General features: G+C 46.1%; 1 protein-coding gene across 5 annotated transcripts in view; it reads right to left on the minus strand.

Moving 5' to 3' along the window:
- Nucleotides 1–203: 203 nt before the first annotated feature.
- Nucleotides 204–13,031, minus strand: part of IL27RA (interleukin 27 receptor subunit alpha) — a 73,443-nt gene continuing 60,615 nt past the window's right edge. For 3 of the 5 annotated variants that reach the window (XM_088473965.1, XM_088473964.1, XM_088473962.1), the window contains 2 exons: nt 8,628–8,806; nt 204–2,991 (listed from right to left, as the gene is read on the minus strand). In XM_088473965.1, coding sequence (XP_088330091.1) covers nt 2,821–2,991; nt 8,628–8,806 — 350 coding nt within the window. In that variant the 3' untranslated portion in view covers nt 204–2,820. Of the gene's footprint in view, nt 2,992–8,627; nt 8,807–9,530; nt 9,613–13,031 lie in introns of all 5 variants that reach the window. The other 2 variants (XR_015878523.1, XM_088473966.1) reach the window with 2 other exon arrangements.

A 13,031-nucleotide genomic window follows, 5' to 3' on the forward strand; every position in this document is an offset into this window, starting at 1 on the left:
AAATATTCATAAGAACGCGGACTGCCAATTCAATGGAACCAAATGATGTTGGAGTCACTGGTGGAGGCAGCCATTTTTTTTATTTTTAAATTTCAATTTTATGTTTCATTTTTTAAAACAATCCAAAAAAAAAAAATATATATATATATATTCAAAACATAATACAATAAATACAATATCAAATCTGTACATAACAGAGACAATCATAAAAATTTGTACAGAATATATATATAAAAAATATCTGAAACAGTATTCATTATAATTCTAACAAAATGTATTAAAGAAAATATTTTACCCAAAAAAAACCCAATGAAACTGGTAAACAAAAACAAGACCCAAAAGGGAAAGGTAGAATGGAGAAAAGTGGAAGAGTAGGAAGCCCCAGAATACAAGTAGAGGATACTATGGGCACTTCGTCCAACCAGGGGGGCCAGGTAGCCGTGAAATCCCGTTTTTTCTCCGGGGTCGGAGGCAGCCATTTTGAGATGTCCGTTCACTATGAACTCATGACCTCACGTTTTTCTATTGCTGCAGCCATCAGGAGGGCTTCCAAATTGCAATGTTTATATTTTCTTTAGTAGCTGAAAGGGGATGTAGCCAGCATCCCGGCGTGCGAGATGCCGATGGTCAAAATACCGGTGACAGAATCCTGTTAGCGTCGGGTTCACAGCTCCAGAATCCCGACTGCCAACATCCCAAAGGTAAGTATCGAGGATTAGGTTTAGGGGTTAGGCACTAAGGGGGAAAGTTAGGTTTAGGCACTGGGGAGGGTTAGGGGTAAGGGTTAGCTTACCTTTTAGTGTCGGGATTCTGACTGTTGGGATGCCTCTGTCGGTATTCTGACCGGCGGCATCCCATACCCAACCCGCTGTAAGTCCTGATGAAATACTGAGTTACAGCAGAACATGAGCCTTTAGAGGAGGGGTGGGGAACCTTTTTTCTGCAGAGGGCCATTTCGATATATATAACATTACTCGCAGGCCACATCCTCTGTGTGATGTCACATGGGGGCGGGGCCACAATCGCCAGTGATTACAGCAATGCCCGAAGCATCCTGAGGATGCTCCAGGGCGCTGTAAGGGCAGCGGTGTGACCGTCTGAAGCATCCTAAGGACACCCCAGGCGGCACTGCTGCATAGATTCTGGCGGCAGTGTGCCATTCTAGGCACCCTGCTAGCCAGATGAGGCTAGCAGAGAAAAGCTCAGAGAGCCAGACCAAATGATTCTGAGGGCCTTATACGGCCCCCGGGCCTGAGGTTCCCCATCCCTTCTTTAGAGTGTGCAGTATTTGAGTTTGTTAAAGAAAGTGTCCATTATCATGTTCTTGGTTATTTAGACATAACTTCACTTATAGGTTATTTACTAATGCTACACTTCCCTGTACGGGGTGTTGCCAAAGCCCGGTGAAGTGGCCTTTACTGGCTGGTAGTAAAATTAGGCACAATTATACACACAGAGCGTCAGGCTGGGATTTTGCCAATTTGTACATGAGCCTACATGTCTTTCAGGAGACAGATAACGTCAAATTGCTTTCTGGTTGCTATGGTTTAGTGCAAATGTTAAGCCTAAATATATAGTGAGTAAACAGTATAAATGTTATATGGCAGCACTCAGGCTGCGCCCGCATCCGTTAATGAGCTGTCATGTTGCCGTGGTCACACAGTCAGCTGACACAAGACCTGACCTGGTATCAGTCCTCTCTAAGCTGAGCTGTGATTGGTCAATTCTCTATTTATAGGACCTGCACTTAACAACCTAAGAACTTTCACCAGGCAGAGCTCCAGAATTCATTTTTTTGCATCTTTAAACCTGCATATTGCTAGTTAAGACGCCTCCATCTGCAGAACACTGCCAGGAATAACCTCCTCATTTGTACTCCATTCCGGCTAATAATTTATTCCGGGAATATGTTCCTGCCAGTTTCCTGTAAATTGGCAGATGCTAGATTCTTAATATGATGCAATCAAGTGCTGAGGACATTGGATATCCTTCTAAAAAAAATTTTTATTTTTTAATATTAACAGTAACAAAATGGAGGTAAAAAAAATAAAAACAATCTAAAAAGTTGATCTCCAAGTGAGAAAGTCTAGAAAAAGTGGGCACAAGAGTCTGTACATGGGGGTAGAAAGGTATATACAGGGACTAAAGCTGGGTACACACTTTCTCGATTGCAGGCTGATCGGGTAAAACTATCCCGATCAGCCGTACAGTCTGTCCCCAGTGTGACCCCCTGTCAGCCGTGTACACACTGTGCAGACATAGCACAGTGTATACGGGCTTCTATGGGATCGGGAGGTCGAACCGATAAATATTACACAGTACATAAGATGTGACCTTCCGATTGTTGCAGGAGTGTTAAAAGCCATTTATTGGCTAACACTACTGCATCGGGACAGTGTACACACCTATACAATCCAACGAGCGTTCTCCCGATAATGGATGAACGGACCGGTGATTGTATAGGTGTGTACCCAGCTTTAGGCAGCCTGGCTTTCACAGTAAGGTCTGGTGACAGATTGCCTGGTAATTGGAGAAACCGTATATATCTATGTTGTAAATAGAAGATCTCGCAGAACAGGTTCAGCAAATAAAATGTGCCAGTCTGAAAAATCCTGTCCGTACACGTCTCTCTATTCACGTTCAATGCGCAGTGCGCCCCCTTGTGCTGAAACTAATCCCTGCACCCTTCACTGGGTCGTTGACACTTTGCAGCCATATTGTGTTACAGTGTGGGGGTGGATGCGGCAGTCACACCCCTTACGTTGTCTGCCTATTACCAGCTGAGTCTGCCTGTGATAGGGATCGTCTCCATAATGGCTCTCAGCAAAATCCCATCACCTCTTCTGGGGTTGGCAAGAAGTGTTTTTCATAACCAGAAATAATGGCCGGTGGCTTGTTGGGTAGTAGTAATGGCGGTTCGTGCAGGGGCAGCGGAGGAGCAGGTGGAGGGGGCTCAATCTCTTCAACTACTGTGATGATAGAGATGAGGTCCTGTGTTGATGTAAAGAAATGCATATTAGTATACAAGGCAGTATTTTTATCCATAGGCAAACACCATTGTCTATCAGCTGGACCTTGGCCTCCATCATCCCTTTACAATGGAATCTAGGTCCCCAGTGGCTAGGGAGCAGTAGATACCCTTGGCATAGAGTTTCCTATAGCGTCGCCTCTGTAAATGTACTGATAAGAGATGGACCTCATGAGGCAGCCATGTAAAATGTTTCTGTTGTACTTCTATGCTAAATTCAGATTGAGCCAAAATGGCCGCCTCCACGGTGTAAGCAACATGTAAGGGTGTACTGAGCAGTGTGGGCATTGCAGTTTTGCTTCTGTCTTGGGCCATGCTGACCTGGATGAAGGTGACTAGAGAACAGCTAAATCATTAAAACCATCCCGCACAATTTTCACCTTGAATTTAATAAATTAGGTAAATAAATCCTTTACTAAAAAAGAAAAGCTACGATAAATTCCCTGTACTTATAAAAGGCGCTACTTACAGATGACACTCCATGCAGAAGATATATTTTAAACCTGTGAGGAAGCCATCTCAACCTCCGATCGGCCAGGAACAATATTATTGGGGAATTTCCCTTTTCAAGTAATAATTTGGTGCATAAATTCATGGGTGTGGATTAACAGACAGTAAAAAGGTTGACAGTGTATAGATAAACACCAGATGTTAGACAGTCAATAGGTCAACACACTAAAGGTCAACATGTAAGAAGGTCGACAGTGTCAAAAGGTCGAAAAAAAAAAAAAAAAACTTTTTAGCCCTAATCTTCACCCTAACCCTCCCCTTGGTGCCTAACCGTCGGGGTAGGTGTATGACCCTAACTGTCCCTTCTAGTGCCTAACCCTCCCTCCTGGTGTCTAACTCTAACCGTCTGGGTAAGTGTCTAACCTTAACCAACAAAAAGAATCATGTGTCGACCAATTTTGTGTAGACCGCTTGACCCTGTCGACCCGTTGTACCTGTCGACCTTCTTACATGTCAACCTTTAGTGTGTCGACCATTTTGTCCAAGCTGACCTATTGACTGTCTAACATCTGGTATCTATCTAGACATTGTCGACCTTTTTACTGTCTATCTATAGTCTGAAACCCAAAGTTCATTATAGGGGCTGCAACCCAGCAAATGGCAGAGAGAAAAGGAAAATGCTTTATTTATTTTTGTAAAGTCTCCTTTGCACTAATTTGTATACACGGCCCCAGCATGGTTTTTCTGTTTATAATTACTCCCTATTCTTAATATGTAACTCAATTAACTAGTATTCAGGTCACTCTCCCGCCAGGAGCACCTAGTAACTGTTACTTTAGTTGGTTGTGTAACTTTATTTCACGATTGGAAACACTACAATTTGATGTATATTCCAAAACCCCAGTGATGACACAGGTGCATCCATTGTCTCAAAGGCTTGCCATCATATCCGGATGACCGAGGTCTGCTACGTGTTTATTTTCTTACATTATTATTAAAGAAAAAACAAAGACTTTATTTTTTTAATCTCCAGAATGTTAATCGGGACAGCCGTTAATTATGGTGCTGAAGGGCAAAAAAAAGGTTCTGTCCCTAACAAAGGGTTGACGTCACCTCCCTCCTGGATTCTGGGTCTGCAATGTGTCAGTCCTGGGACAATGAAACGAGGGAGTCAGCTTTTGCTATGGATTTGCAGGCAGGTGCAAGTGGGTGAATAATATCAGGCAGATGCTTATTCCCTGTCTCCCAGCACAGCACCCCAGGGCATCCTGTACAGAGGAAGCATCAGCTGATCGGGCAAAACTGGAATTCAGATTGCACTGTGGGTCTGTGTGTTTAACAGGCTGCGCTTCAAACATTAACCTGGCCTGGAAAGTGTCTGTCACATGACATATGTCAATACAGCTCTGTCCTGCACTGCATGCTATGCTGCAGGCGGTTCTAAAGCGATAGCAGGGTTTAGAAACACACACCACCCCTGCAAGGGTGCCAGTTGTTCTCAGCTCCAAAAGTACCCCCAACAGGTCATGTTTTCAGGATTTCTGTCGCTGGAAACAGGTGGGAATATTACTGACCCAGACTAAATCACGGTGGCCTAGAGTATCGGCATTTTTTGACGGCATCCCTAGGCCAACATTTTCTTATTGAGAAACTCAGAAAAAAATATGAAATTAAGTGAACTGTGTTTACCTGTGTCATCCTTAGGGTCAGTTACGTGGTGGTGGACAGGGTTACGCTTCTGTTTGTATTTTATGACTGACAGCCACCAGCACTGGTTTTGTCTATCACATTAACCATAAATAATTTTAAATGGTCCTGGACCATCAACCTGCAGAACCCCAATTTGGGATCCACTGGACTAAAGAAATCCAGAAGACATGAACTGTTGCGGGGGGGGGGGGGGCTTGGGAACTGGAATTGAGAACCCCTGCTGTATGCGATTGGTGTATGCAGATATAGGAGTGGCCACAGAGCCGTAACCAGACTTTTTGGTGCCCTGTGCCACAAAGAGCATTGGCGCCCCCCTCATTTTTCAAAGGGATATAATGCACCCAAAAAAGAGGAATTGACTCAAGGGGAAGGGCCAGGGAAGAGATAGGAAAGGCCAGGAGATGCTGGGGATGAAATAAGAGGAAGCTACAAGTGAGAATGATAATAAACAGAAATTTGACATGCCCAAACAGCGCCCCCTGCCCTGTGGTGCCCTGTGCGATGGCATCGGCCGCACTACCCTAGCTACGGCCCTGAGTGGCCATGACATCACAGCAAGTTTAGAAGGCACCACATAGTTACGTTTCCAATATCAGGGTTCTGGCCCAAGGAAGTAGGCTTACATCACAGACTGCAGTGTGAGGGTTGTACAGTTTGCTTATTGACACGGAGGTGGGGGCCAGTAGTCGGGTCAGGACCATGGATCCAAGTGTAGAATTTAGGCAGAAGCTTTATTAGACGTAAATGTGAGGGCACCAAATACAATAGAGGAACAGAGGTGTGGGAGGGTGAAGGATGGGAATAAAAGGGCTATTATATAAATAGTAGGTAGACTGGCAGAGGGTAGCACAGAGTGAGCCATTCCTCCTCCTTAGTGGTCTACGTTGGGTTGGGCATTCCAGAAAATTATCAAAACTCCCACCATGCCACCCCCATTTGAGGCAACCCCAGCTCTATAGTAGCAGGGGTTCTTGATCGTCCATTTCATAGTGAGACATAACTCTATGACAGACTGGGCGTCCGAAGGGATACAGCTGCCAACAGAGTTAAAGATAGTTCTAAACCTATATCACATGGTGATGTCCAAGAACCAGCGCAGCTCAGCAACGCAGGAACAGGAGTGATTAGGTTGAAAGGGCAGGTCGCGATGTAAACCGTATTTACACTGGCAGAGGGGAATATATATAGGTAAATACAAAACTGGGCAAGGGGGCAGCATAGAGTCTGGAGCCGTGGACTGTGCATTGGCCAACTCCCTGATGAAGAATGGAGGTTGTGTCTTGTCTGAGCTCCTGCGTTTCAGAGTTCCGACACTCCAAGGCCTTGACTCGTACTTTTGCCTAGTGCAGGTCATGATCCTTAGAGAGGAGGATTCTGGGACACTCCCTGACCTCCCCCTTGTGGGCAAAGCTCTGGTACCTGCTGCAGCCGGGAGAAAGGACATGGACATCTTTTTTCCTCCTCAACTAGTGTGGGGGCTAACATGCAGCAAAAATACCTTCAGAGCAGAAAATAGTGTAACAAAATGCCTGCATGCTTTAGGGCACAGGTTCTCAAACTTGGTCCTCAGGACCCCAAACAATGCATGTTTTCTAGGTCTCCTCTCAGAATCACAAATTAAATAATTTGCTCCACCTGTGGATCTTTTAAAATGTGTCAGTGAGTAATGAAAACACCTGTGTGCCTGCTAGGTGACCTGGAAAACATGACCTGTGTGGGGTCCTGAGGACCGAGTTTGAGAACCACTGCTTTAGGGTAAGGAATTAGGTTCCGAGTTCTTCAGGGACCTGGAGCAAACCAACATCGAGGTGCTAATCTAAGGTCCCCTAACTCAAGGTCAACTGCCTCTATGGAGAACTTGTGTGCTAATTTACTTCTGAAGAAAAAAAATTAAAATAGCAAAAACAACAGTCACTTCTGGTGGGAAAAAAGCTGAGTAACGTAGGCATATCGTAGAATCTGAGAACGCTGTGTACACACATTCACTTCAGTGTTGTAATATTGTGTTATAACATACCATGCAGATGTGCTCAGAACAGAGCTGACCTCAAAAAGTACAGAGGGGTCCAGCGGAGGAAGCACGAGAGGGAGTGGCCTAATCTACGCATGCTAACGATCTCGGGACCATACACGCATGATCCTGCTCCACCCAACTCCTCCTGTCACACATGCCCCGGCCGGGGGTAAATGATCACTATTGGCCAACCAAATAACGTACTAAAAATCACGTGGCCATGGTGAAGTAGTGGGAGAACCAGAATACAGCCTCTTCCATGGTGACTCTGTGGAAAGGACAAATCTTATCTCTATGGGAAAGGTTTGTTTTTTGTTTTACCCCTATGCTGGTTTTCTTCTAACGCCTGTGGAGCAACAAATGAATTCCCAGCTAGAGGAATGTCACATATCTGCAAAGGGAGGAGCAGGGATTGTGCACGATCCATCCCGTGTTGTGTTCTCTGAACACTTTAATGAAGCTTAGTTTTAGTAGCCTCTTGGAAGAGAACCCTCCATTGTGTGTAGCAGACTCTCGGGCTGAGATTTCCGCTTTCATGAAAGAATGGGTGAAGGTTGGTTTAGTGAAGAGCGGGATTCATTCTTGGACCGATCTCCTGACTTTTGTTTCCTCGCGCCCAACAGCTCTCAAGTAGGGGCAGGTTACAGTGAAAGGGGTGGAATAAGTCTGCCCAGAAAAATGCTGGACAGGGCGAGTCCCGGGTTCCTTCTTCCATGTCCCAGTCTTCCTGGGATATCCAAGACCCGGGATTGGGAACAAGACTGACATTTGTCCTTTCATGGAAAAACTTTTTGATAATGGGAATCCGAGGACTGATAGAATGTCCTTTAACTACCAGGAGTAGGCACATGGGTCATTCAGATGACTCAGGGATTATAATTGGTGTCACCTGGGCATTAGAAGGTCGCTCCTCTCCTGCCAGGTGCAGGCTCAAAGCTTCCTCGGTGTGGTGAGGAAACGTTGGGGAATTGGGAACCAGAGGTTTCAGGTTTCTTCATCGATAAGTCTCCTGTTCCTGGATGTAGCTATTCCTATCATCTCTTTGCACCAGCTCTAGATCTAATCATACCTTTTATTTATATATATATATATATATATATATATATATATATAAATGTATGAGTCTTTATATGATAGTAAACACTATTAAATCATTTATTTGTCTGTAAGTATAAAAAACTTATTAATCAGCATAAAATGGTGAATCTCTATATATACTGTATAATGGTTATATATATTGCCACTCACTGGGTGATGTAATATCTGTGATTGTGGCTTCTTATTGGTCAACAGGGTTGCAACCCCCATCGGGAACTATAACCTCCGCCCCTGGGTTTCTGATGAGTGGCGGGTGACTTTTACCTGAGCCATTTTCCTGAGAGTGCAGCTTCCCACCTGTCCAGCTATATATGGGAGGTACTCTACCTGCTGGTGTTCCCACACTTTGCTGCTGGGTGTCGTGCAGAGTCCCTTGAATTTATCCTCGGGTTTGGGGATTTTTGGCCAACAGACATTGAGCAGAGTTTTCAGGATGCTTGGTATTCCCAGCAAGATGAAAAAAAAGATGCTGATGGATACTACGGTCAAAATACGGTTCCGGGTCCCTGAGATATCAGAGGGAAAAATAGGGATTAAAAAAAAAGTTGTTCAAGAAACGGCAAAGACACATGATAGTGTTCCGGAGAGAGACATGATAGCGTTCCGGAGAGAGACATGATAGCATTCCGGAGAGAGACATGATAGCATTCCGGAGAAACACAAGAAAGCAATGCGGACAGAGAGAGAGCGGCAGGAGAGAAGAGATGCAGCATAGGGGAGTGCTGTAGGTACTGACGTAGATCATACGTAGTATCTAACTCTACCTTATTCGGATTTGTATGCAAACCCGTACAAATCCGATGGTTTTGCGCAGACCCCGTTCTGCGCATGTGCAGAATGGGTCCTTTGTGATCGCTCGCAGCCCCCCCCCCCTAAGCTGCACCATGACTGACATGCAGCGGCGTTTGGGGCGGCGACCGGGGCGTTTCTACAAAATGGAAGTGTGTTGCCCACGTTTTGTAGGCATGCCGAGCCCATAATCAGCATTACTGGGTGCAGACTCTGGACCCGGCAGAGGGGTACCGAAGTAAACTTCAGCTTACGCAGACTTAATAAGGATGCAATGGTCTGCAGACGCTGCACTCAGATCGCAGATGCAATGCGGGAGGTGTCCGTTTCCTACAGAGACCTCCTGCTGCATTTACATTTCAGGTGGACGATTCCCTGCAGCTGTGCAATATACCGGCCACATCAGAATCAAGCCCGATATACGGTATATGTGTTACTCACTGGGTGGGCGCGCTGTGGTGCACTGTGCTTTCTCCCTCTCTGGGATCTTCCTGACGTGTAGGCATAGTGGGTAGTTCTGGTTCTAAGAAGTAAAATTGTTGTTTAAATTTAAAATTTTGCTTTTTTACATTTTTTTTTTTTGGGCCTTCCTGTGTGTTGCGTTTTTTTTGGACTTTTGTTTTTCCTTTAACTGTTGGTTTTATTTGTAAGTGTCTGATGGACCGAAAGTCCCGCCCTGATCCCAGGAGCGCTGTCCCATGCCTGGAAGTCCCACTCTGACCCCAGGAGCGCTGTCTTGTGCCTGGAAGTCCCTCCCTGACCCCAGAAGCGCTGTCCCATACCTGGAAGTCCCTCCCTGATCCCAGAAGCGATGTCCCATGCTGGAAGTCCCGCCCTGACCCCAGAAGCGATGTCCCATGCTGGAAGTCCCGCCCTGACCCCAGAAGCGATGTCCCATGCTGGAAGTCCCGCCCTGACCCCATCGGTGCTTCCCATGCTGGAAGTCCCGCCCTGACCCCAGAAGTGCTGAGACTTGATTGCTGAGTACTCAGATGGTATTGTGAGGTAGAAAAGGCCGGGTGCCAACCCTCACAGCATGTACATGGCCCCTTCTCCACCTATTTTTCTCAATTAAGTAAATCATGTAATTTATAATACAAGCTCAGATACACATGGACACTCTCAGCAATGAAATGGAAAGCTATATACATATATAAAGTTATACGTGTAAATGGAGGGAAACTGGGGCAACTCAGATAGGTGGTGACTCACCCTGGTGTAGATATACAGTATACTCATTTCAACAATTAAAATATAAATATAAGATACCCCAAGAAAATTTCTTACAACTCCGGCATTATGCCCTCTCTTTTACCCCAGCTAGTCATACTTTACCTCCATAAGATACTCTGGAACTTTACTTCATTTTCTTAAAACCCTTAACCAGGGGTGTATCTAGGGGTCCAAGCGCCCCTGGCAAAGTAATGGACTGGCACCCCCTCCCCCCCATATTTTCTGAATAATTACTCTGTGCTTACAACGTCTCTACAGCCAGCCCTCCTTCTGTATCCCCAGCCAACCCCCATGTTTTATCAGCCAGCACCCCCCTTCTGTTTCTTCAGGCAGCACCCTTTTTGTCTCTCCAGCATCCCCATCCAGGGGCGCCGAGAGGGGGAGGGGGAGTGGGTACAAATTACCCGGGCCCGGGCTTCCTGAGGGGCCTGGCGGGCCTCCCGCGATTAGGCCACGGCCCTGTTACCTGGCTCTTGGTGGGCCTTGTCTCCCTCTTGTCTCCCCAGCCCCACCATCCCCCTCCTGTCTCCCCAGCCATGCCTCTCCTGTCTCCCCAGTCATCCCTCTCCTGTCTCCCCAGCCATCACCCTCCTGTCTCCCCAGCCCCACCATCCTACTTCTGTCTCCCCAGTCACCCCCCTCCTGTCTCCCCAGCCATTAGCCTGCCTGTAATGCGGGGCTCCAGTCCCTGTCCCCCCTGCTCCAGTCCCTGGCTCCACGCATCCAGCCCCTGGATCCAGTCCCTGGCCCCCACCATCCAGCCACCGGCTCCCTGCGGCCCACAAATATTTACCAACTTCAGCCTGTGACTCGGTGGCTCCTCAGTGCAGCAGCAGTGATGAGGCGCACATGATGTCATGCGAGCCTTGTTCAATGAAAAAAAAAGCTTTATTTATTCTATGTACCTACCAGGCAGCCGCTGGTATGCGATGGCGGCTGCCCGGACTTTGACATCTTGGAAGTTCCTAGATGTCAAGATCTGTGCAGCCGCCATCGCTTGCCGGTGGCTGCCTGATACATAGAATAAATAAAGCTTTATTTGAAGAAGAAGAAGGCGCACATGGCATCATGTGTGCCTCATCGCTGCTGTCCCAGTGGCATACCCGGGAGTGCAGTCCTAGCGGCCCTGTCTTGATTCTACCCCTAGCCACGGGAGGTACCCCCGGATGGCACCTCCCCTTGGCCGGCGCCCCTGGCGAGTGCCATCCTGGCCAATGGGTAGATACACCCCTGGCCTTAACAATGAAATATCTATGTGTACGCTGACATAGGGCTCTATGTACTAAGCAGTGTTAGGAGACACAGTGAAAAAGTGATAAGAAAGTGATAAGGTGCCAGCCAATCAGCTCCTAACTGCCATCTCACAGGCTGTGTTTGAAAAATGACAGTTGGGAGCTGATTGGCTGGCACCTTATCACTTTTCACTCTGTCTCCTAATGAAGCATACACATGGTCAGATGTGTCAGATGAACGTTCTGAACGATTTGACCAACGATTTAAACGATTTCAACTATGAACGATTTTTGACTGCATTAAAATGACTGAAATCATCCAAAGCTGACTGCAAACACATCAGATGTCAGATATCTGACCATCGAGAACGCGCATCATTCATCGGTCATCATTCAGGCATGTCAGATATGTCAGATTTTCCATCAGATATGAATGACTGAATGATTTTTTAAATCGTTATCGTTCAGATCTGAAGAAAAATCTGACCGTGTGTATGCACCATAACACTGCTTAGTATATAGACCCCTTAGTCACTGCGAATAAAAGTGACCCATGGATTTCTACATCTGCTGCTTTACGCCCTGGACACACTTCATAAGGATTCTTTTAAAATACTATACCACTAACTTAATATACTTATACTCTGACCCTGACCGCGGAGACACTTGGTCCTGGATGAAACAGGCTGCTGTCAGAAATGTAAACAAAATGGAGCAAATCTCCATCCCTGCTTCTGGGAATGTAGGGAAACCACGCGTTTTTTTTAGGAATAAAATGTCCGCATTCATTAACGCACTTATGGGGGGGTTACGCCACACATGTAATTCCTATGCTCTTCTGTCATTTTGATGTCTGAGCCTCCCAAATCACGGAGCAAAATGACCCCAGGTTGTCTCCCCTCCTCAAATTTAAACTGACTGTGGCGTAGAAAGCTAATTCTCAGAAAATGGCCGTACCTGTTCCCCCCTCGTTAAGACTAGTGCAGCGCTCCTTGTTAGAACTTCTTTACTGTGAGAGAAGACCTACTTTCCAGATAGGGCCTATTTATCAACGAGTTTTATCGCTCAGAACGAGTGATAAAACTCGTTGAGTATGATAAATGGTGCTCCAGCCAATCAGCTCCCAACTCTCATTTTTCAAACAGATGACAGCTGAGATCTGATTGGCTGGAGCACCATTATCATACGGAATGAGTTTTATCACCCCTTGTGAGCGATAAAACTCCTTGATAAATGAGGACCACAGAAAAGGGAGTGGATATATTTTAGGAGAAATGGGGGTACCTACATTGAATACCTGGACACAACCCAAATTTATGAGGGTTTTTGACAATACAGCTTGCTACTCATATAGGAGCATATTCATTTGGGTGCGTGAAGAGCAAAAATCCCGCGCATGCGAGGTTGTACCCGCAGGTGCAGGATTTTTGCTATTCAATTAGGTTGCGTGTTTTTTCTTTTTTGTGCCGCGGGAGGT

Source organism: Taudactylus pleione, unplaced genomic scaffold (assembly GCF_031769625.1).
Source record: "Taudactylus pleione unplaced genomic scaffold, aTauple2 ptg000145l, whole genome shotgun sequence".
NCBI classification, from domain to species: domain Eukaryota; kingdom Metazoa; phylum Chordata; class Amphibia; order Anura; family Myobatrachidae; genus Taudactylus; species Taudactylus pleione.